The 24,055-nt window shown below is 46.0% G+C and overlaps 3 protein-coding genes and 1 non-coding gene across 7 annotated transcripts in view; 1 reads left to right on the forward strand and 3 right to left on the reverse strand.

The window, feature by feature from the left end:
* LOC125542371 (peroxisomal membrane protein PEX14-like) overlaps positions 1-4,664 on the forward strand; it is an 80,617-nt gene extending 75,953 nt beyond the window's left edge. For both annotated transcript variants that reach the window (XM_048705391.1, XM_048705390.1), the window contains exons 4-10: positions 398-585; positions 669-852; positions 949-1,098; positions 1,307-1,338; positions 1,433-1,478; positions 1,562-1,629; positions 1,716-4,664. In XM_048705391.1, the coding sequence (XP_048561348.1) occupies positions 398-585; positions 669-852; positions 949-1,098; positions 1,307-1,338; positions 1,433-1,478; positions 1,562-1,629; positions 1,716-2,207 (1,160 nt within the window). In that variant the 3' untranslated portion in view covers positions 2,208-4,664. The remainder of the gene's footprint in view (positions 1-397; positions 586-668; positions 853-948; positions 1,099-1,306; positions 1,339-1,432; positions 1,479-1,561; positions 1,630-1,715) is intronic.
* Positions 4,521-5,930, reverse strand: LOC125542372 (nuclear transcription factor Y subunit B-8-like). Its single transcript, XM_048705392.1, has 3 exons — positions 5,789-5,930; positions 5,441-5,659; positions 4,521-5,292 (listed from the first exon to the last, which is right to left on the reverse strand). Exons 1-3 carry the CDS (start codon positions 5,805-5,807, stop codon positions 4,667-4,669), a joined length of 864 nt encoding a protein of 287 aa, XP_048561349.1. The 5' UTR covers positions 5,808-5,930; the 3' UTR covers positions 4,521-4,666.
* Positions 5,720-9,869, reverse strand: LOC125542370 (DEK domain-containing chromatin-associated protein 1-like). 3 transcript variants are annotated; one of them, XM_048705387.1, is made up of 10 exons: positions 9,630-9,869; positions 9,191-9,250; positions 8,373-8,432; positions 8,153-8,260; positions 7,985-8,080; positions 7,741-7,803; positions 7,205-7,541; positions 6,856-6,968; positions 6,736-6,766; positions 5,720-6,658 (listed from the first exon to the last, which is right to left on the reverse strand). In XM_048705387.1, exons 2-10 carry the CDS (start codon positions 9,248-9,250, stop codon positions 5,967-5,969), a joined length of 1,560 nt encoding a protein of 519 aa, XP_048561344.1. In that variant the 5' UTR covers positions 9,630-9,869; the 3' UTR covers positions 5,720-5,966. The 3 variants fall into 3 exon arrangements, with proteins under 3 accessions (XP_048561344.1, XP_048561343.1, XP_048561345.1); XM_048705386.1 differs by having other exon boundaries at positions 9,095-9,250; XM_048705388.1 differs by lacking the exons at positions 9,191-9,250; positions 9,630-9,869 and adding an exon at positions 8,559-9,070.
* Positions 9,870-15,364: 5,495 nt separating this feature from the next.
* On the reverse strand, positions 15,365-15,448 carry TRNAL-CAA. Its single transcript has one exon. It is a non-coding gene; the product is annotated as a tRNA-Leu (tRNA).
* Positions 15,449-24,055: the final 8,607 nt, after the last annotated feature.

Below are 24,055 nucleotides of genomic sequence, written 5' to 3' on the forward strand. Positions count from 1 at the left end.
GAACTTACTCTCTTTTTATCATCTGATGATGAGAACAAAAGTAATTTAGGTAATGCATCTAAATGGTATTTTCTTCAAGGGGCATTCATCTAGTTCAGACACACATTTTGTTTCGGAAAAATTACTAGGATAGCTTCAGAACAAATAGTATGACTAAATACTTAATTATAAGATATTTTTTATTGCTGAAAATATAGTCCTTATGCTATTCTGGTCCCTCACATGGAAATCCGGAATAAGTCTACAGTTGCTCTTGCTGGCAGCTAGCCTATTCAAAATAGAAGAATGTCTTCCTTGCATGACATTTAATATCTACGCTTCAAAGTTCTGTCCTGAAATCTGTAACATTTTTGTTAACTTATATGCTAAAAGGCTGCCTTGCTTTCTTTGCTTCCAGCAAGCAATCCAAATCAATCTGCCGGGGTGCAGCCTTACGCATCAGTTCAGTCGCCACAAGCACCAACTGTCTCTGTCGCCACTGGTCATATTGTCCCACAAACGCAGACACAATTTAGCTGGTATCATACGCTCCTTGGTGCTGGTATTTTCCTTGGAGTTGGAGCCAGTTCAGTTGTCGTCATCAAGGTATATTGTGTTTTCTGCAAATGGTCATGATTTTAGTGGAAGAATTGAGGGATTAACTTTGTTTGCGTGTGTATTTTGCACAGAAATTGTTCCTGCCTAGGCTAAAATCTTGGACCCGTAGAATCGTTTCTGAAGGAGATGAAAATGCGGACAACGAACTGAAATCCAAGCTTTATGGTGAAATTAAAGAGGCTATGGAAGCTTCCTCATCAGCCTTTTCTACTATTGCTAAAACAAACCAAGAATTACTGGCTTCAAAGGAAGAAGGTTAAGAACATTTCTTAATAATTTAGCATATTCTTGCTCTAGGATAACCATTATTGTTCGAGGTTGATTATATTAGTGGTTTTCTCTTGTTAACAGATAAGAAGATACTTGTAAAGTTAACAGAAGCATTGGATTCTCAGGCAGAGGTGTTGAAATCCTTGAGCGAGACATTACATCATACAAGGGAGAATCGGTTTTCGCAGTACAATATGTTGGAAGAGCATGCTCAACCTGGACCATGGAATGGTTAGAAATGAATATTTATGCATTATACGGGCACATTATTCTGTTAATTTTGAATTGACTATTCTCACCCATATGGCCATATCCTTGCTTATGTGAACCTTCTGCATAGAAAATACTAGATTGGCAGGTTGTAGGGTTTCTAACGAGTTATTTTAATATCTATTGGTATTGTGTCTCACCACATTCTTATTGTATATTGTACCAACAGGGCCAACTACTAATTCATGGAGAACTTCCCAGGTATGATTTGTAGACTTGGTAGTTATTCCTCCTGTTCGTCAGTACTTACATAGTTTTGCAGTCCTTATGTCTTACCCAGCGTTTCTGTTTGTAGCAAACCAATATGTACACAACGACGCCAAATGGTGATTTTGACTCAGGTAAGAACTAAGGAACTAACATGAGCTGGCACCACCATATCTCCTACCTTGCACTTGTTCACTCCTGTGTTATGTTTGGACAGGGAGGCAACCGTTCATGCCGTTACCTGCAGAACCTACATCGGGATCATTTCCAAGATCTTATGTTGATGTAAGCTACTGTATCATCCTTTAAGATAGCAAAAACAGGACAGTGACTCTAGAATTACGCTTAAATTGGATGCTCTGTACTTGCAGCAGCGGGTGCCGAGGGCTGGGTACGGGTTCCAGCCGCAGATGGGCTATGACAGATCGAACCCTGGCACTCGGGAGGGCTACTACGGTTCTCCTCCGTACTACTCCGGGGGCAGCAACGCCATTGATGCTCCAGCACCGGCACCAGCACCAGCTCCAGCACCGGTACCAGTACCAGCTCCAGCACCAGCAGCGGCACCAGTTGCACAGGAAAGCCCGTTCCAGCGCCACTGGGTTCCCCCACAGCCACCAGGGGTTGCCATGGCGGAGGCCGCGGCCGCCATTCGGCAGCCAAGGTCCCTTCCAAGACAAGAGCCACAGCCAGCAGCAGGCTCAGCCGATGCTCCGAGATCGGCAGACTCTGCCGTGAATGAGCAGTTGGGCGGTCGATCACCCGCCATCACCGGTGACGAATCACCTAGTAGCAGTGCTGCCATGGGCACCATGGCTGGCGCGGCCAACGGTGAGAATGGAGAAGGGCCTGGAGCCGCCTGATTTTGACGAGAGCAATTCATTCAATTTTCTGTGTTGTTGTGTGCGGTTCGCATATCTAATTATCTATACACTGTTAATTAGGTATTGGAAACTGTATATGATGGTTGTAATTAGCAGCGCGTGTATAAGAAAAAAAATTGGATTATGTACCTGTGCGATTCACTTGACGGTACCATGTATACGGAATCACTTATATTTTCTACCTGTATGTAAAATTACAAATACCGAGCATGTCATATCAACCAGCAGCTTGGATAGTTATGATTAGTGATGAAATGAGCATATCCCCGTGTGTGTGCACCCTTATTTGTTTGCTGGTAACTTCAGCTTTTCCGCGGTAGCTCTGGTTTTTATGGTGAATTGGATAGTAACTTTCCAAGTGAACTGGTAGGTATGTAGAATTTATGTTGATATGCATGAAAACAAATAGACGCTCCAATTTTCGCTTGTGTTTATAAGATCCCTGCTTATATATACTGCTCCAACTCCACCAGACTAGATATCGCGGTACATCGTTTCACTTTGTTTTAACTTGTCAAGTAGCATGCTCCTTTCCCTAAAATACAAACCGGTCGGGTAGCGCCTAGCTTAGTATGTCATGTATGGGAAATCACACAAAGGGAAACGATTTGCGAGGGGATAGCAGAAGAGTTGAAGAAACATGCGGGAACAGGAGGCTTCAGGAACATGGGTCGAGCAGCTATTCTGTATGCTGGATTAAGTTAAGCTTGAAGTTGCGGCTCCATCTCAGAGTGAGAAACATGTTGAACTTTTGTGGTTCCCAGATGAGGTAGAGTACCAGAAATGAAATGCAGATATTTCAATTTTATAGGTTTGTCGGCAACTCGCGTCTGTTTAAATCGCAGAGTCGAAGTAGGAACTGCTTAGCGCAGCCGACCTTTTCTTGCTATCTTGAGCTTTCAATGCGAAACAAATCCATGCTCTACCGACTTTCACTTGCATTAATAATTCTTCCTCCCCTTATACATACCTCTGGAACTTCACTAGAGTAGACATCCGGTTAAATCATTTCATTTCTTTTAACTTGTCGGTAGGTTCACATAGTAGTACATGATGCAGGGGACAAACACATAAATCAAGCAAAATCTATTTGCAAGAGAACTGAAGAGTTGAAAACACATGTGACAACAGGAGACATAATGAGGAACATGGCCGGACATGGCTCGCGCTGTTGTTTCCGACACTGAATGAACTTGAGTGCCTTTATTATTTTTTTGACATGTAGCTAGAAGTTGTGTCTTCATCCCACTGATAGATGCTGAAATTACATTTGTCGTGGGTCTGTTTTTTTTTGCTGCAGTGATAGCTGTCTTGTTCTTGTTTTTTCCACTTGTTGTTCATGCAAACTAGTGTCTTCCCCATTCTGAATGGAAGCTCTCCCCATCGAAGGAAAATGTTGGGAAGTTTATGCATACTTAGGTACTTACAAGTAATTAAAAAGGTAATCAATGAGGTACACATGGATGGTTGCGGCAAAATACTGAGAAATCAAACTTGTGGGGTGACAAATCAAAATACTTACATAATCAAGTCTACCAATAAAGCAGGAAGAGCTGGTCTTGGTGCAAAATGGATAGACGACTGATGAAACTAGTTTCTTCTTTCTCCATTGGAGAGCAAAACAAGGAAAACAATTGTTAAGGTTTGTAGGAGGAGCAGAACTCGAGTCTGGCGCCTTAGACCACTCGGCCATCCTGACTCGGTTTTCAGGTTGAAAGTATTGGTTATCTTTCAAGAGTTTACTTCGCCTTTTCCATTTGAAGTTTTCCAAAGTACTAGATTGGTAGGTCGCACGGTTCCTATAATGAGTTCTTTTAACATCAATATATTGGTATTTATGGCAAATTGTGGATTCTGAAAGACGACATTATTTGAAAACATGTTGAGAGTGAACGCTCGACGAGGCAGTTTGTTTGTTCTTTTGCTAGTAACTTAGCATGTCCGAACCGTGAAGTGAAGTAGAAACTGCTTAGCATAGCCAACATTTTCTCGGTAACTCGAGCTTTTATGGCGAATTGGCTAGTATATAGTTGCTTTCAAAGGGAACTGGCAGATTGTTCAGTTTATATACTTTGATTGATGACATACATACTGAATGCAGGCTCCAAATTTCGCTTGTGTTACTTCACCAGAGTAGATATCACCATACATCGCTTCACTTTATTTTAACTTATCGGGCAGCACCTTCCCCTTAAAAACCTTGTTGGGTACCCCCATAGCTCAGCATATATACAACGTAGAGGCAACCACATAAGCAAAAGAAAACTGATTTGCGAGGGGAGAGCGGAAGAGTTGAAAAAAAAAGGCTTCAGCAACGTGGGTAGAACAAGTATTCCTCACTGTGCTGAATGGATTTAAGCTACAGGAGGCTTCATCCAAGAGAGGAACATATGTTGAAATCACTCACTTTGGTCAGCTCAAAAAGAAAAGAAAAGATGTCACTCTTTCCGTCCGAACCCCGACGATGACGACGACCCGCCGCCGCCTCCGAGATAGGGAAAGCCCGCTCTCCCTCCCATTGCAATCTGATGTTGGTGCTGCTGCTGCTGTTGTGGCGGCGGCGGCGAGCCGTACATGGGCTGCCCCATCATCATCATGCCTCCCGGGGCGTCGGCGTAACCGGTGGCATTGTTGTTGTTGTTTCTTGGCATGTCGGGCGTGGTTGACGTTGACGTTGACGTGGCGGCGGCCCTCTCGCCCTCGATCTCGCGGAACTTGTGGAGGTAGTGCTTGAGCGGGTCGACATAGTCCTCGAAGCCGAGGGTGGTCATGGCCCAGAGCAGGTCGTCGCCGTTGATGGTCTTGCGCTTCTCGCGCTGGCACTTGTCGGAGGCCTCGCCGGTGATGAAGGAGATGAACTCGGAGACGCACTCCTGCACCGTCTCCTTGGCGTCCTTGCTGATCTTGGCGTTGGCCGGGAGCGCCTTCTTCATGATGCGGCTGACGTTGGCGATGGGCAGGAAGCGGTCCTGCTCCCGCGGCGACGACAGCTCCCCCTCCCCGCCGGTGTTGCTCGGCCCGCCGGAGTCATTGTCCGACTCCGGCATGGCTCCTCCTCCTCGATCTGTGTCTCAAATCAAGAAGCAAGTGGTGAACTTAACTGGAAGGAAGGACACTTGTACGGGAAGTTGGAAATCAATGTTTGGAGAGTGCAGTGCAGTGCAACAAGAAGAGGAGAGGAGAGGAGATGGTGGGGGGTTGGCAGCGGGGACCTGGGAGAGGGTGGTGGGGAATGGCTTGGCTGGGTCCGGTCCGTTGGATTGCGCGGATAAGAAGGGATGGAGCTGTGAACGTGGAGCCAAGCCAGCCGTTGGTCAGTCGATAAGTATGTTCCACCTGTCGCATTGGACAACCGTCGATTACTGCCATGTCAGACCAATCCAGGCCGTCCGTCCGCCCGCCCATCCTTATCACCAAGTAAAGCAGCAGTTCTGGACAAGAAAAGAGCTAATCATCAAGTCAAGCAAGGAAAAAGGAAAGACTCTTCAAGCTAAACAAGGAAGGTCGATACAACAAGCATGTCAAGCACAATTTATACAACATTCTGTCCATTTCCTAACCTGATACTACAGTCCGCATGGAAATCTAATCCTCCATAAACTATCCTACATCAGTTTTCACATCGTCAACCTACATCAGTTTTGGTGCTTGTACTGCCTTCAGAATCTTCCGCTCGACCATCATCCGCGTCTCGCTTCAGTAATCATGTTGCCTAGCATCTATTTTGTTTTGCCACATTTAGTTAGCACCATGGGATAGGGTAATCTCATTGCCACTGGCTTCCTTAGATTTCACATCTTTTACTTCTTCTTCTGGTTCATTAGTTTCAGATTCTTCAGGTTCACAGTCACCAGCATTTTCTGCATCTTTTTCAGCCCTGCCTTCTTCACATCTGCCATCTGTAGTGTCATCTTTTTCTCCAGAACCTCCTATGGTGTTACCGTTGCAATTATTCCCAGTTTCAGCTTCACCATCCCTCAACATTTCCATGCCACCATCGCCATTTGCATTCTGCACAATCTTTTCAGCCTCGCAATCCTTGCTAAATTCTTTCTTCCTTGTGTCGTCAACTTCGGACTTTCCATCTTGTAAATTTTCAGCGGCAGCAGCGTTGCTATTTCCCTTCTCGCCAGCCTTCACACAAATCCCACTTTTACCACCTTTATCACTACTCTTGCTGTTGCCAATCTTTTCAGCATCCTTAGATTTACCATCTGGACCAGCTTCAACTTCATATTCCTCCTTGTCTATGTCTGATTCAACTCTTCCATCCCTTGCGCTGTCCTTGGCAGCTTTTACTTTTGCTTCCATTGCTTCCTCCTCTTCCACTTCCTTCCTCTCAGCCTCCTTGGCTAGCCTAAACAGCTCCTCCTCTATCAAGGCCCTTACCAGCGGCTTCCTCTCAAACAAATCCTTGCCAAAGTATTTGTCTGAAGATATGGAAACCCATCAGAAAAGATTTGCCGATATCAACTAATTAAAAAGGGAAGAGGAAGCAAAGACATACCAACTGCTTTTACAACCTCTCCAAAAGTCATCTAAAATTAGTGAAAACAAAAGAAACATATCAAGATTTAACGGTGAATGGAGGAAATGTTAAAGATCAATGATGTGCAATGTATCTCACCGTGGCAAAATTTGCAGCACCCAATATACAGGAGACAGCCTGTCTCAGCTCATCCTTACTTGGTTTCGGTGCCTGCTTCCATGGTTTCGCATCTCCTCTAGACATAGTTTTACCTTTCATACCAATGAAACAAGGTTTTGAAACATATTACAAAGGAGAGACTAGAGATCACACACGTTATCTGTAAAGTATTTCACTTGCATAGTAACAAGAAAACTAGAATTGGTTGGCCCCCATCTCAAGATAGATTTCGGAAACAGATAGCAGAAAGATAGTGCTGTATGTTGTATGAACCTATAACAAGTGAGCCACACTCAACCACATGCGCACAAGTGAAAGTAAGGCATACCACCAGATTTCTCCTTGGAATCTGTGTTTTGGATTGCCTTTTTCTTGGTAACAGAAATGTTTTTCTTCATTGAAGCCGCCATATCCATGGTATCGTTCTCAACATTGCTAAATAACTTTGCAGATGGTGTTGTGATTAGCGTTTGTTCATCTGTAGGAAACAGTACTCCTGGCAGTGGAACTACAGCTAATTTCCCCAACGCGGAGTCATTTACCAGCTCATCTCTGCTATCCCTCAAGCTGAACTCGGAATGGTTTGTTCTATCTTCTACAGCTTTTCTCCCATCTGCTTCCTCTTGACTACAAAATTCAAGTAGAGTTCCATCTGGTTTCCTTTTCTGCAGTAGTTTGGAAAAATGGGAAAAATAAATATGTGGAGACGGCTTATGAAAATGGTGAAAGAACTTCTTGCAATGCAGCACACATGGGACCATGAGTTCAGGTAGTATTAGATAAATAAGTAACTTTAGTGGCACTAAACAAAACAAAACATAAATGCATCACTACCAAAAGAAGTAAGATGCACATATGTCATACCTTGGAAGGTTCACCGCCAGATAGATCCGCTCCATTCTTCTTGCGCTTTCTTTTCTTAAATTTCTGCAAATCAATAAAACACCATGTCATAAAAAAGAATCAGTGTGCCAATGACAATACCAGTCAAACTGGCTTAACCTAACATGTAGAGGTATACATAGGCTAACAGTTATGACAGACAACCGAAAACATCTTTTATTAGCAGAAGAGTAAGTGTTGTAACAAACTGATATGCCCAAATCACCTGGCAGCTAAGAAGTTGAGCCTTATCAGGATCTGTGTAAATAATACCAGAACAGTGTTCCATCAAGAACTCCATCACTATTGTCACTAATTCATCCTGCAAAACACAAAAGCAAAGGGTTTTCATGTGAAACTGAGCGCAGCAGATAAAAAACAATTCTGGACCAACCTTCTTAGTGCTTGTTGAACCAGGGACATCAAATGAACGGCACAGTTCAACTAGCATAACCTTGTTACATGTTTTGAGCTTCTCCAGTAGCTCTGTCCGTGATTTTCCCTAACATGGGTGATACAAAACCATGATAGTATCAAAGAAGCTGCTATTAAAGCACAGAGCGGCAAGGACATGCTGAATTTCAATCACGGTGTTACTAAAGGACGACACATACCTCCTCTTCATGACAAGCAATCCCAGCAAGTTGGAGAATTTGTTCTCTGAAGACACTTACCTGATAATAAAGATCACCGAACTCACGTTAATTATGAAGGTTGGAGATAAATTGAATGCCACCAATCTAGTAGTAGCGTCCATACGAGAAGCACAGTTTAATCCTCCTCCCGGGAGATGAATGTACCTTTAATTTCTTATTAATCCCTTTGCCACATGCAATAGTTTTGATAGCGTTATATGTAAACCCTATGATTTCTCAAGTGCGATTCCAACTGAGGAACGCAAGTACTGACATCCGAGTGAGTGAGTGAGTGAGTGACACCTAAAAGCAGTGCTGCTGAATAGCTGGTGAAATATGTCGCGCCTGCAGATAGCAGCAGCCCTGCATCTGCAGCGGACTGAAGAAATGCAAGTTCAGTAATTGAACTTAACTGAACTTGCAACACCCTGCGTGGTGACTTGGGCCATGGGCCTTGTAAGCGAGTCGTGTATGGGCTAGGGTCGAGTCCTGTGAGCCCGGGTGGGCAGCTACTTATGTATCTTCTCTTCTAGGACTACCATCTTCTTGTCATGATCCCAAAGTGCCCCACTTGAATCCTTCAAATAGACAATCCTTGTCCACCTATTCCGCCACTTGCGAATACGATTGTGCACTTGGGTAATAGACACGTCATAACCAACGAAAGAAGATATACGCTTTGCAACTTTCAATTTTTCAACCTCATTGAATCCTTTTTCAGTCTTGGCACCTCTTGCCGCCACCTCTGAAAGGCCTTTCAACATCAACGCAGACATGGGTGGAGTCCAATTCATCACCTTGGGGGCCTTCTTGGGAAGATCACCAACATTTGGAGTCTCCTGCGCCTCATCATCCATCTACAACATAAACATTCAGAAGTTAATAACACATTTCAGCACATTTAAAAAGGCACATTTCAGCACCTCAAAAAGCACATTTCAGCACACAAAAAACACATTTCAGCGCATAAAAAGCATGTTTCAGCTCATACAAATGAATTCCAGCATACAAAAAACACATTTCAGCACATCAAAAGCACATTTCAGCAGCTCAAAAGCATGTTTAAGCACATAAAGAAAACAGTACAGCAATAGTTTTACAACACCAAGTCCAAAGAAATTGGCAGGCCTCATCCCTTGTCAAAAATCCCTGGTGACGCAGCAGGGGCTCGCCGGGCCGAGGCAGGAAGAAGGGAGGTAGGGGAAGGAAAGGGGGAGGAGGAGGCGGAGCAGCTACCTCTCCCGGCCGGCGGCGACGGTGTGCCGGACCTGGCGGCGGCGAGGTTGAAGTGCGGCAGCCGCGATTTGAAGACCAGGGCGTGGTAGACGGGGTCAGCAGGGGCGGCGGGGATGCAGATCAGGCCGCAGTCGCCATGGAGTTCGCGGGAGACAGAGGTGGCGGCTAGGTCAGGGAGAGGAGAGGGGTGGCCGAGTGAGACTCCAGTGAGCATAGCGGAGGCCTTTTTTTTTCATCAGATGGGCTATGCCCAGGACAGCCCATGCAGGCATGCACCCTGCCGAATAGCTGAGGTTCATAGGGTAGAAATTTTATAGAAATAGAAAAATTATAGAAAGTGAGTTCTTTTAGAGGAAGAGATGTCATTTGGTGCATAGGATAGAAATTTTTTCATTAAATCTAGGCTAATGTTTTTTTCCTCCAAAATGTGAAGGATCGATTCCTATCCTACATAGAAATAGGAATCCATTCCTATAACCGTTTGCAAATCCTATCCTATAGAATTCCTATAAAATTCCTACAAACCAAAGGAGGCATAAAGTGGGTTGGGTAGTAAACTTTTAGCCTCGGCTTGTATTTTGGATTCACACATAGGCGCTGAAAACTGCTAACCAGGTAAATACAAGAAAAAACGGGGATTAGAATGTCTGTCTTGCTCACCTTCGATCGATCTCCTCCCGTGCAGGCGCTGGTGCTGTTTGCACATTCCATCGGCAATCCCTCACCTGTTCCCGGTTCGGAAACAAGAGCGAGTTCACCAAGGTTCAGAGCGGTGGATGGCTCTACACAAGTGTTGACTGTTGAGCGGTGTTTGGGTCTAGCCCCTCTGGTCTCTCCCATCATGAAATTTCCAGACCATTATTTATTGATTTTTTTTCTCGTATTTCTATGTGATGTTTTCCTCAAATACAAAAAAAACAAAAATTGTATTGGCCGATATGTCTCTAACGTGTCTACCATTTTTTACGTTCATGCTACTAGAAAAAATAGGTATTTTAACCTCCAAAAATATCAGAACAAATATGATGGGAAGTTTTTCACCAGAGAGCAACTAGGGAGCCTGGGCTACACATGGAGAGCCCCAGCGGCCATACGCACCCTACTTACAGGGGCGCCTAGCTAGGTGCCTGGGCAATTCATGAAGGTTCCAATGCCCCTTTAGTTGCAAACTTGTCCCTGAAGGTTTTTAACCTCCCTAAACTTTTCAAATTTTCAAAGTTGCGGATCTCGGGGAAATTACAAAGCGGTGATGGGATTCAGATTTTAGCGTCTAAAAACAGCCCCTCAGAAGACCGATCCCATCCGAGGGGAGTCTCTCGTCTTCCATAGCCATGGCCGCTAAAACCAGAGGGAAAACCCTTCCGTTTAAAGTGAAGGAACATTCCGATTGCTCCATTGAACATTAGAAGTCCCACTTGTTTGCTAAAGGTTTCAAAAAATGCCATGGACTTGATTATGTGGATACTTTCAGTCCGGTTGTCAAGCCCACCACCATTCGCCTCTTGTTGTCCCTGGCGGTTACTCGTGGTTGGTCTCTTCGATAATTGGATGTCTAGAATGCCTTTCTTCATTGTGTGTTAGAGGAGAAAGTTTACATGAGACAACCACCAGGTTTTGTCGCTTGGACAAAGAACTATATGGTCTGAAACAAGCTACTCGTGCTTGGCATGCTCGTCTTGTGACTGCTCTACATGTTCATGGGTTTGTTCCCTCTATGGTAGATACATCACTATTTCTCTTTCAGCGACCAGATCTCACCATATATCTTCTGGTTTATGTTGATGACATCATTCTTGTAAGTTTCTCAGTGTTTGTTTTCGATCATCTTATGTCAACACTTGTTATGATTTTGCTATTAACGACCTTGGCAAGCTTCATTATTTTCTGGGTTTGGAGGTGGCTAACACTTCTCATGGACTCTATCCGACTCAGAAAAGGTATTCTTTGGATCTTCTGCGTCGTGCTGGTATGCTGAAATGCAACCCCTCCTCTACAACCATGTCTGCTACTGACAAGCTTGCTGCTTATGATAGTGATCCTCTATCTCCTGATAATGCTACTGAGTACCGTAGTCTTTGTTGCAGCCTACAGTATCTTACTATCGCCGGACCGGATATTTCCTTGGTTGTCAATCATGTTTGCTAGTACCTCCATGCACATCAGAATTCACACCGGTTTGCTGTCATGCACATTCTTCGTTATGTACGCCTGAGCGCCTCTTATGGATTACATTACGGCCTGTTTCATCTGGTGTTCTTTCTGCATTTTCGGATGCGGACTAGGTAGGCAATCCCGATGGTCGGTGATCCATGGGGGGTTATGCGGTCTTCTTTGGACCTAATTTGATCGCCTGGAGTGCTCGAAGCAAGTGACGGTATCTTGCAGCAATGTAGACGTTGAATACAAGGCTATAGCTAATGCGACTCCAAAACTTATTTGGGTACAGTCTTTGCTTTGTGAGTCACGAGTACCTCAACGACAGCCATCAGTTCCTTGGTGTGATAACACTAGTGCTACGTACCTTTCTTCCAATTTGGTATTTCATGCACGAACAAAACACATCGAAGTTGACTACTATTTTGTCACAGAACATGTTGGACATAAGCTACTTCAGATCGAGTTAATCTCCTCTAAAGATCAACTTGCCGATATCTTTACCAAGCCATTGCCGTTACTTTTGTTTGAGCATTGTCGGCGCAATCTCAACTTGAGGAATCTTGGTTGAGATTGAGGGAGTGTATTAGACTTGTAGCTTACGCAAAATGTCATGCATTTGTACAATGTAAATCTCCATATATATAAACCAACACACCCTTTGGTGTGTGCGATTGACCTAATATTATTGATACAATGAGCCTGTCTGTGTGTGTCTTGTTTTCCATGTGGATTATAAACGACATTAATGAAAACATGTTGAAATAGCGAATACTCGACGAGGCCATTTGTTGGTTTGGTGGTAACTTAGCATGTTCAAACCATAAAGTGAAGTAGAAACTGCTTAGCATAGCCAACTTTATTCATGGTAAATTGAACTTTTATGGCGAGTTGGCTAGTAGGTTTCAAAGGGGGAACTAGTGGTAGATTGTTCAATTTATGTTGGTTGATGACATACATATTGAATGCACGCTCCAAATTTCACTTGTGTTTATAATAATTCCCCTTTTATATATACTGCTCTGACCTCACCAGAGTAGATATCACCTTACATTGTTTCGCTTTGTTTTAACTTGTAAGCTAGCACCTTCCCCCAAGAAACTTGTTGGGTAGCACATAGCTTAGCATATAATGCAGGGGCAACCACGTTAACAAATGGAAACTGGGAATAGGAGGCTTCAGGAATGTGGGTAGAGGGGCATCAGTGCGGTCGGGAGCTCAGCTGGTTGGCCATTGGCACTCTGCATGGCGGCTCCGGTGCCTTCTAGTCATACTTCACCGTTCCACGGCGCATGCAGGCGTTGCTTGTCACTAAGCGCCAGCGGGCCACTGCCATCATTGGAGGTGTCCGCTATGATTCTCGACCGGGTTTTCATTGCCCCAAGGCGTGCTCACACTGCTGCACAGCATGGTAGGCTTACCTCGTTGCCTTTGGGTTGATCAAGCTGCATATGTAGTAGTGTACAAGGATCGATTTTCTGGTTGTGTTGGCGCTCACGCTTTTCCAGTCGAGCATCAGCCATCAGCGATAGGCGAGAGTAGCGTCCTAAGGCAACCTAGTGCATGTAATACTTTATGCCTTGTTTTAAATGGTGCAAATTGTACTCATGTCTGATGCACCTTACAAACCATTCTTGCTATCATTGATTGCCTTTGTAGGCAACCGCATTGCGAGCGCAAATTCAAGGCGGCTGGTTCTTGGGACAATGTCCGCGTGGAGATCATCCCGGAGAAGTGGCGCATAGACCTGTACCTGAATCACGATTCCTAGAGGTACAAGCTTGAGGTGTTCTTACTTCTTCAAGGACATCAGGAATTGCTAGAAGTACTACTCCGCGGCAGTACCACCATTGATGCTCTCGCACCTGTACCAGTACCAACACTGACATCAGTTGCAGAGGAAAGCTCGTTCCTATGCCACTGCACCTCCCCCCTGCCACCGGCTGATGCCAACGATAGCCATTCGGCAGCCAAGGTCCGTTCCAAAACAAGAGCCGCAGCCAGCAGCAGGATCAGCTGGCACTCTGTGACTCTCAGACTCTGCCTTGAATGAGCATATGGGCGGTTGATCACACACTACTGACACAGTTGTTTGTGATGTCAATGATTAGTGATAAAAGCAGGCATAACTGTATGCATCTTGTCTTCCATGTGGATCCTGTAAACATGTGGATTCTGTATTGTTATTGTGTGCGGTTCACATATCTAATTATCTATGCATATATGTTGGTTGTAACCAACAACACGTATATCAGAAAAAAAGGGATTAGATATCTGGGTGCTTCACTTGATGATACTATGTACACGAAATTATATATATTTTTACCTGCATATAAAATTCCGAATACTGAGAAGGTCGTATTAACGGACTTGTTTGTGATAGCAATGGTTTGTGATAAAATGAGTTTATCTGCATGTGTATTGTTTTCCATGTGGATTCTGAACAACAGCTTACTGAAAACATGTTGAAAGAATGAAGACTCAAGGATGTATAAACCATGAAGTGAAGTAGAAGCTGCTTAGGGTAGCCAACTTTTTCGCGGTAGCTCGAGCTTTTATGGCAAAGGTTTTCAAAGTGAACCGGCAGGTGTGCAAGGTTCATATTGATTGACGACATACATACTGAAACTCTGGGCATTGGCCACGTGAAACAAAATACGCGCTCCAACTTTTTCACTTGCGTTAATAATACTTCCCCTTATATATACAACTCCAGCTTCATGAAACTAGATATCACCTTACATTGCTTCACTTTGTTTTAACTTGTCAGGTAGTGCCTTCTCCTAACTTGTTGGGTAGCACCTAACTTAGCATATCATGTAGCGGCAATCAAATAAACAAAGGGAAATGATTTGCGAGGGGAGATCAGAATAGTTAAAAAACACGTGGGAACAGGAGCAGTGGCGGAGCGTGAATCAAATATTAGGAGGGGCCAAATGAGTGTATATGGCATAGAAAAGGCTAGGATGATCAGAGACGCCGGACGATTAGTAGAGCAATTAGCAGATACGTAAGTGTATTTGGTAAATTTTCCTTTTGAAAGGGGGGGCCAGGGCCTGGAATTGTCCCCACTACGCTCCGCCACTGAACAGGAGGCTTGAGGAACATGTGTAGAGCAATGCCTCTTCTGTATCCTGAATGAAGTTAAGCTACGAGTTGAGTTGAGACATCATTGAAGAAAGAAGCATATGCTGAAATTACTTTAGCTCCTAGAGGAGTGACAGTAGGCTCAGTGTTGTTTTCCGTGTGGATTCTGGAAGTCGAGACCGAAAGCAGTAAACACAAAATTCCATGACTCGCCGATGCGGTGTATCTGAAATTTCATTTTTCATTTGCATGTGTATCCAAAATCCCCAACACCGAGCAGATAATAATGACATAGTTGTTCGTGTTATAACTGATTTTAGAGTGGATTGAGGAGTGATCGGACTAGTTTGTTCATATTTTTATTGTGATCGGACTAGTTTGTTCATATTTTTATTGGGCCAAAAAGAAAGAAAGAAAATGTCAGAGTTCATATTTTTATTGTGATCGGACTAGTTTGTTCATATTTTTATTGAGCCAAAAAGAAAGAAAGAAAATGTCAGAAGTGGGGTTTGAACCCACGCCCTCGTAAGAGGACCAGAACTTGAGTCTGGCGCCTTAGACCACTCGGCCATCCTGACTCAGTGTTCAAAATAATAGTAATCTTCCTAAAGTTTTGCTTTTCCGTTTGGAAGCTTTCCAAAGTCCTGCCTTGCAGTGTCCCTAGCCAGTGCATGTTCTTGAACATCTTTGGTATTGTGTCTCACAGCATTGTTATTATATTGTACGAGCATGGCCAACTACTAATTCTTGCATATAGCTTCCCACGTATGTTTTGTAGACTTGTAGCTATTCCTCTTGTTGGCCAATGCTTGCATAGCTCTGCAGCCCTTATGTCTTAAAAAGTGTTTCTGTTTATAGCAAACATTTTTTTTAGAAAATGAGGATGACCCCGATCTTTGCATTTGGGTGATGCATGCAGCCATTTTATTAATTATTCACAAAGATCTTACAAAGTAATATACCAGGTAGTCTGAAGCCACCATCTTAGCAACATTTGTCACTACTCCTATCCACTTGATGAAGAGATGCCGATAGTCTAAGTCTAATACCAAACAGACATCACACCAAAGCCTAACATCTAAACCCAGATGCCCCAACCAAGTCGCGTTGCTGGGGCACACACCGGTCGGGCAGACTCACAAAGGCCGCCACCGCCGTCTTCCACCGATCCATCTCCAGAGCAGAAACTGACACATCAACCTTGACAGGCCTGCCGTCGACACCAGCACGGTGCCAGACACCACCACCATCCTGCATGTATCCATCCACACGCGCCCATCGCCGGAACTCCGCAGTGCCATGCCACCAAGATCCGACATTGGCCTTGTGGTAGATGTAACACACCTCCTCCTCTAGTCCCCTCCAACCAGCACTTGCTCCAAAATAATACCCTCATGAGGGAGAACGACACCAAAGGCGCTGTCATCATCCGATTGGGGAGACCCAGATCTAGGGTTTTCCCTGGAGCATCCAAGAATGATGACGCAAACTGAAAGGACGATGCCTCAACAAGGAAACGATATCGGAGACGCTGCCACCATTTGCCATGACAGTAGATGACTGTAGCAAACCAGTAAATACACCATGACATCGAATGGTGATTTTGACTCGGGAAAGAACTAAAGAACTGCATAAACGTAAGGTGACTTTGATGTATAGGCCCCTGGGTGACTGCACCTTTTTCATGTTTTTCTCTACCTCTTGTATATTCTCCCATCTTTAATGAAAAGGCAAAGCACCTGCCATTTACCATTAAAAAAAGAACTAAGGAACTAGCATGAGCTGGCACCATCATATTTCCTGTCTCATGTTCACTCCTGGGTTATGTTTGAACAGGGAGGCATTCGTTCATGTCATTACCTGCAGATCCTACATCCAGATCATTTCCAAAATCTTATGTAAGGTAGGCTACTGTAGCATCCTTTAAGATAGAAAAAACAGGACAGTGGTTGTACGCTTAAATTTGATGCTATATATTTGCAGCAGCGGGTGTCGAGTATCAAAAACACATGATCTGTGTCATTAAGATGATAGGATCGAATTTAATGACACATGTCGGGTGGCACCTAGCTTAGTATATCATGTAGGTACAATCACATAAACATGAAGGAAAACGATTTGTGAGAAAAAACAAAATAATTGAAAAACATGTGGGAATAGGAGGCTTCAGGAACGGAGATAGAGCAACTGCTGTCTGTAATGCTGAATAAAGTTAAGGTAGAAGTTGCGGCATTGTCTCTGATAGAGACATATGTACTCGAAGCACACTTTCAGCCCACAGCGGCATTGGCGCACTTTATCTGCGCCGTGTGTTGCGTGCTTCAAGATGGAAACAACAAGTGCCAGCATGTAATATTGGTGAAATACCAGACACCATACTCGATGTATTTTTATGCTATATGCTTATGGTACGGTCCGGGATCCAAGTCTAGTGCATGCATAGAGACTAGCTGACTTGTGCCTTTGTGGTGGGACCTGATGCCAAACTCAGCACAGGTACACTACTTTTTGTGGCACATCGACGTCAAAATGTGCCGGCGTCAGTGCGGGTGGAGTCTCTATTAGAACCCGCTCGTTACGCGTAAACAATTCAGTATATATCTAAAAAGTTGGAGGCCCGGGCAACATCACAACTAGAAAAATCTGAAACGAGGAGAGGCAGCACAGATCTAAATCTGCATTCTGCAAGGAACATGGAGTTCATTGAGATGGATGGGCAGCTAAGGTTAGATTCCAGGTCTTTATAGTTTTTGATTCCATACCGTTACAAATATCTCGAGTGACTGCTCGCGTTTTCAGATCAACTGCTAGCTTGATCCCTCACTCTATGCGTCCTTTGTTGCGAGCTCATGATGTTTTGGGTGCGCAACCAGCATGCTCATCTGGATCTTCTATAGCTTGCCCGAGGGTAAACGATATGTTCGTCCAACATGCGGATCATGGAGTTGGTCACTGTTAACAGCACGCTAGTCTCACGATCATATGGTGAATGGATACAAGAATTCACTCCTTACAAGCACAACTGTGCTGAATTTGAGACAGGGGTAAAGGGGAATTAGGGTTCTATGTAGCCGCCGCCGCCGCCGTTCTGATCGACCTTCGATGCCCCTGTCTCCTCACCCCCCGCTTCCTGATATGCTCGGGCTGCGTTTACCCACGGGCCGCCCATCACTCTCTGGTTGGGCCTTCGGGTTCTTCTCACCGGGCCTTGGGCTTCCATAATGTCAGGACCAGTAGTTGGCTGGGACGGTGGCCCACTGGTGCCAGGGTTGCTAACACCCTCCCCTCCTCGAGTTGCGGCTTGACCCCAAGCCGCTGCACAGGGGAACCGCGACCGAAGCTCGTGACGGTCTTCCCAGGTAGAATCAAGACCATCACCTGACCATCGTACCAAGACTTGGTCCACCACTCGATTCGCTTTGGTCTTCTGACGGTTGTCGAGAATTTCAATAGGAATAGCAAATTGATTAGAATCATGTGGCAAAATTGGGGAGATGGACACACCTGGCTTCAAAGCTTTTCGCAGCTGGGATACGTGGAACATCGGATGAATCTGAGAGGTCTCCGGCAATGCCACTCTGTATGCAACCTGACCAACGCGCTCTTGGATGAGGAAAGGGCCAAAGTACCTGAAGGATAACTTATGGCAAGCACGGCGAGCAACAGAGCTCTGCACATAAGGTTGGAGCTTGATGTACACAGAATCGCCAACCGCAAGAATTCTTTCAGACCGCCCTTTATCAGCTTGGTGCTTCATCCGCATCTGCGCCCGTAACAAGTGTTGACGGATAAGAGCAGTCATTTCCACACGTTCAGAAAGCCAAGTGTTGAGATCGGTGACTGGGCTGGCTGAAGCTGCTTCAATCCCCCAATGTCGCGGGTCATGGCCGTATAGCACAAAGAACGGGGACTTGCCATGCGCACTATGCCAGCTGGTATTAAACCAATACTCCGCCAAAGCCAACCATGAACTCCATTTCTTGGGGCATGAGTGGACAAAGCAGCGTAAGAATGTCTCCAAACATTGATTCACGCGCTCTGTTTGACCATCTGTGGCTGGATGGTAGGGTGTGCTCATTCTCAGTGTGGTATTAGACCGACGGAAAAGCTCCTGCCAAAATCTGCTTGTGAAAACAGGATCTCGGTCAGATATAATGGAGTCAGGAAGACCATGCAATCGGTAGACCTGATCAATGTAAGTGCTTGCCACTTGAGACGCTGAGAATGGGTGAGCCAGAGGTAAAAAATGGCTGTATTTGGAAAACTTGTCAACAACAACTAATATGCAGTTGTATCGTCCGGACTGGGGCAAGCCTTCAATAAAATCCATCGAGACCATCTGCCAAGCACGGACTGGTACAGGAAGAGGTTCGAGCAGACCTGGATATTTGCACCGTTCTGGTTTGGCTTGTTGACACACGGCGCAGGCCTGGACAAATTCCGTAACCACACGCTTCATGCGAGGCCACGCGCACACAGCCTTCAAGCGCTGATACGTAGCCGGAGCCCCAGAGTGACCACCGATGGCAGACTGATGACCAGCGAGCAATAGTGAAGGTTACGACCAATCCACACTCGGCCCTGGTAGCGTAGCAATCCCTCCGCAAGCGCAAAGTGTCGGTGCGAATGTGGGTCAGACTGCAAATCATCAATGATCTTCTTAGTAAATGGGTCCTATGTATAACCTTGGCGTACTTCATCAAGCCATTCTGGCTGGCAGAGGGATATAGCATAAAGGTCATCAGTTTCTGAGATCGGCCGACGTGAGAGTGCGTCCGCCGCGCTATTGTCAGCTCCCCTACGATAACACAAACGGTAGCGTAACCCCAAGAGCTTAGTGAATGCTTTCTGCTGCCATGGGGTGTGCAGACGCTGATCTTCGAGGTGTACCAGACTGCGCTGATCTGTCTTGATCACAAACTCAACAGATTGCAGATATTGCCGCCAGTGTTCAACAGCCAACAGGATTGCCAAAAGTTCTTTTTCATAAGTGGAAAGCCCCTTGTTGCGCGGTCCCAAAGGCTTGCTCAAGAAGGCCAATGGGTGCCCGTCTTGTTGCAAAACTGCCCCAACACCATAATCGCTTGCGTCTGTCTCGATGGTGAACTGTTTACAAAAATCCGGCAAGGCTAGGACGGGAGCTGTAACCAATGCTTGCTTCAAGGCTTCGAATGCTGCTGTACACTCGCTAGTCCACACAAAAGGAACATTCTTTTTCAGCAAATGGGTCAGCGGTTTAGCAATAATGCCGTAATGACGGACAAATTTCCGATAGTATCCGGAAAGGCCCAAGAATTGCCGGAGTTGTTTGACTGAATGTGGCAACGGCCAATGCTGAACGCGCACAATTTTGTCTGGTTCAGTTGAGACCCCTTGCTCTCCAATGACAAACCCCAAATAGGATAACTCCCGCTGTGCAAACGAACACTTGGACATTTTGATTTGCCATTGATCAGCTCGTAACAGTTGCAGCACTTGCGTGAGGTGTTGGACATGGTCAGAGAAAGACTTGGAGAACACCAAGATGTCGTCAAAAAACACAAGAGCACACACGCGAGCAACCGGCTTCAAGGTATGATTCATGGCGCCTTGGAATGTTGCTGGGCCACCCGCGACTCCAAACGGAAGCACCTTGTACTCGTAGTGGCCGGAGTGCGTTTGAAATGCCGTTTTGTATTCTTCACCCTCGGCAAGGCATATTTGATGGTATCCGGCACGGAGATCCAGTTTTGAGAACCAGCTTGCCCCAGACAATTCATCAAGCAACTCGTCGATCACCGGCAAAGGAAATTTTGGTGTCACTGTCAAAGCATTGAGCCGTCGGTAATCGATACATAAGCGCCACTGGCCATCCTTCTTGCGCACCAAAATAGCGGGGGAGGCAAATGGACTGACTGAATGTTGAATAATGTCGGCTGCCAAGAGCTCTTCAACTTGCCGCTCAATTTCGTCTTTGGTTTCTGGTGAGTGACGATAGGGACGCATGCTGATCGGCTGGGCACCTGGTAACAGGGGAATGTGGTGATCGCAAGCCCTGCGAGGGGGGAGGCCTTGTGGTTCAGCAAACACATCTGAATAATCCCGCAACACTTGCTGAATTTCCTCGGGTACTGGGGCATTTGTTGTAACCGCCTCAACTGGTTTGCTGTCGTGGGGTATGCGGCACAGGTACACGACATGCTCAACCTCACCTTGAGTGCAAAGTTGCTGCAATTCCATGGCAGAAATCTGTGGGCAAACGCTATCTGAGAATTGATGTCCCTGCAATTGAATCACTTCGGAAGAAGAACAGATCGTCACAGTTTTCTGAACCCAATCAATGTCCGGGTTAATTGCTTCCAACCAATCCATACCCAGAATAACATCAAAACCTCCCAATGGCAAAACTTTAAATGATGTGGAGAACTGGTGGTTCTGGACTTCCCACGAGCAGTTGGGGATTTCTGATGTGCACTGTAATTCAGCGCCGTTGGCAACCTTCACGCGGGCTGTTTTGGTCATAGACTGAATCCCTTGGAGTCCTTCCACATGCCTAGCATTAATGAATGAAGCTGAAGCCCGAATCCACGAGGACTTCCACATCGCGCCCCTGAATCTGAGTGCTGAATTGCAGCAATTTGGAAGACTCGTTCCCGTTGAATGCCTGAAGAGAAACCGCAAACACAGTGTCGTCAATTGCATCAGAAACTTCACTGGCCTGACTATCTTCGGTCGGTGTAACACCCATGAAATCCATGAGTTCCTCTAATACATGCATCTGGATGGTAGCTGGGCAAGTGTGATCACGCCCCCATCGCTTGCCACACTTGAAACATAATCCTCTGGCCCTTCGATATGCACGCAGTGTATTGAGGGAATTTGCCTCCGGAGCCACTTGGCGCGGGGGGTCAGCAGGAGCCGCACGCGCTGCATCGACGCCGCGACGGTCAGCCGCAGCTGGTGTTGCAGGAGGGCGTGATTGATGAAGAGGGACCACCTGTAGAGGAAGGCGTGCCGCCGTTCGGTACACTGGCTCCGGTGAACGGATGTGCTCTGGTCGCACTCCGTCGTGCACCTCCTCCTGGATCAAGGCGAGAGCACACGCCGTGTCCAAATCAGAGGGTCGCTGGACCATGACCGCAGCTCTCAAATCCGCCCGCAGTCCACCAATGAAGCGTGTCAAAAAATAGAACGGATGAATTTCGTCAGAATAAGACAGCAGTTGATTCATCAAATGTTCAAATCTCTCAATGTAATCCTGTACTGTACTAGACTGCTTAATTGCAAAAAAGTGCCGGATCAACAGCTGATGGCGATCGCGACCGAAACGGGTTGCCAAAACATTACAGAAGCCCTCCCAATTCAGGCCTAAGACTTTCTTTCTAACTGACTGTAACCAAACAGCTGTAGTAGAGGAAAAATTCAAGGTAGCCATTTGGACCCAAACGGACTCTGGAATCCCATATATGGCAAAATATTGCTCACAAAGATCCTTCCACAGCAGTGGATTCTCACCATTGAACAAAGGAAACGGCATAGATGGTGGACTGGGAGCATTGGAAGCAAGAAATTAGGCAAAATTTCCTGAACCTCCCGTCAGAGACACAGTAGGGGCTACAACAGGTAATTGAACAGGGGCTGCAGACGGTAACTGAAGTAGGAGATCGACCGTACCGTTGGCCGGAGGGGCCGACGGGGTGATGGAAAGCCCGTCGACCGCCGTCCGTGGAGAAGGAGCGGTGTCGTGGCCATCGGCCTGAGAAGATTCGCGCGCCGGAGGTCCGTCTGAAGACGAATTGCTCTTCCGCGCCGACAGATCGAGGTGATCTGTCGCTGACGCCTCCCCGACGTCGGAGCTCTTGCCGCCGGTATGTTGCTTCTTGAGCAGATCGACCGCCTCCTGCAGATCGGTGATCTGGGAGTCGATCGCGGGCTTCCAGGAGGAGAACTCGGCGGCGATTGAGGACTTGATGTCCTCCCTCCACTCCGCTCGCAATTCCTTGAAGAATTCCTTGAGGTCGCCCTTGGTGACGGGTTCCAAGTCCTTCCGCATCCTCTCTGCTCGCTGCTGCCGCGTCTCGATGATGGACGCCGCCAGGACGGAAGCGAAATTGGGCGCCTGCTGGCTCTGAGTACCAAGTGTTAACAGCACGCTAGTCTCACGATCATATGGTGAATGGATACAAGAATTCACTCCTTACAAGCACAACTGTGCTGAATTTGAGACAGGGGAAAGGGGAATTAGGGTTCTATGTAGCCGCCGCCGCCGTTCTGATCGACCTTCGATGCCCCTGTCTCCTCACCCCTCGCTTCCTGATATGCTCGGGCTGCGTTTACCCACGGGCCGCCCATCACTCTCTGGTTGGGCCTTCGGGTTCTTCTCACCGGGCCTTGGGCTTCCATATTGTCAGGACCAGTAGTTGGCTGGGACGATGGCCCACTGGTGCCAGGGTTGCTAACAGTCACAAGCATGATGCGATAGAGACGTTTGAAGGGGGAATGGTTGACGTCCATGGCAAAATCTCTAGTTTGTAGGGATTTCGTAGTTTGTATGATCTAATTACTATACTATGATGTTGTAATGATGGAACGCCATGATTAAAACTGACCGGGTCGGTGACTTGTACCGGCCTTGGTACAACATGCAACCAGTGTCAAAATGCGGGCTATTAAGGTGCTGGTTCCTAGTGGGGTTACACTGGCTACTAGTTGGATCCAGGACCAAAATTTGTGCAATACGGGAGCCCGGGCGTCAAATACTACCTGATGTAACTCAAGAGCAATGTTATTTATACACCGAGTCATAAATGCAGATTGTTGATCCATATGCATGCGAATGGTGCAGATAGCTGCCGTGCGCTGAAGGAGCTTTTCGCATATGTACTTTGGTTCCTACAAGTGATCGACCTGTCTTGGGTCTAGTATTTCTACGGGAATGTCGCCAGGCGCTTTCTTGTTTTCCATGTGGATTCTCAAGGACGACAGACCGAAATCATGTTGGATGAGCCAAGACTTGAGGAGGCCGATCAGCTGATAGAGATGCAGATATTTTCAGTTCTATAAGTTTGTTGGTAACTCTAGTCTCTTTAAACGGCAGAGTGGAAGTAGAAACTGCATAGCGCAGCCAACTTTTTTTTTTTAGTGGCTGGCGCGTACAACTTATGTTGATTAACCACATATGTGGAAACAAATCCATGCTCCACCAA

Source organism: Triticum urartu, chromosome 3 (genome assembly GCF_003073215.2).
Source record: "Triticum urartu cultivar G1812 chromosome 3, Tu2.1, whole genome shotgun sequence".
Taxonomy (NCBI): Eukaryota; Viridiplantae; Streptophyta; class Magnoliopsida; order Poales; family Poaceae; genus Triticum; species Triticum urartu.

Excerpts from the sequence above, each read along its gene's own strand:
- LOC125542372 (XM_048705392.1), bottom strand. Across the intron at positions 5,293-5,440 it reads TCCCCACCACCCTCTCCCAG|ATCGAGGAGGAGGAGCCATG; the intron begins GTCCCCGCTGCC and ends TTTGAGACACAG.
- LOC125542370 (XM_048705386.1), bottom strand. The coding sequence starts at position 9,250 with ATGGATGATGAGGCGCAGGAGACTCCAAATGTTGGTGATCTTCCCAAG. Across the intron at positions 7,804-7,984 it reads CTCAACTTCTTAGCTGCCAG|AAATTTAAGAAAAGAAAGCG; the intron begins GTGATTTGGGCA and ends ATTGATTTGCAG. Across the intron at positions 6,969-7,204 it reads TTCCAAGGAGAAATCTGGTG|GTAAAACTATGTCTAGAGGA; the intron begins GTATGCCTTACT and ends TTGGTATGAAAG.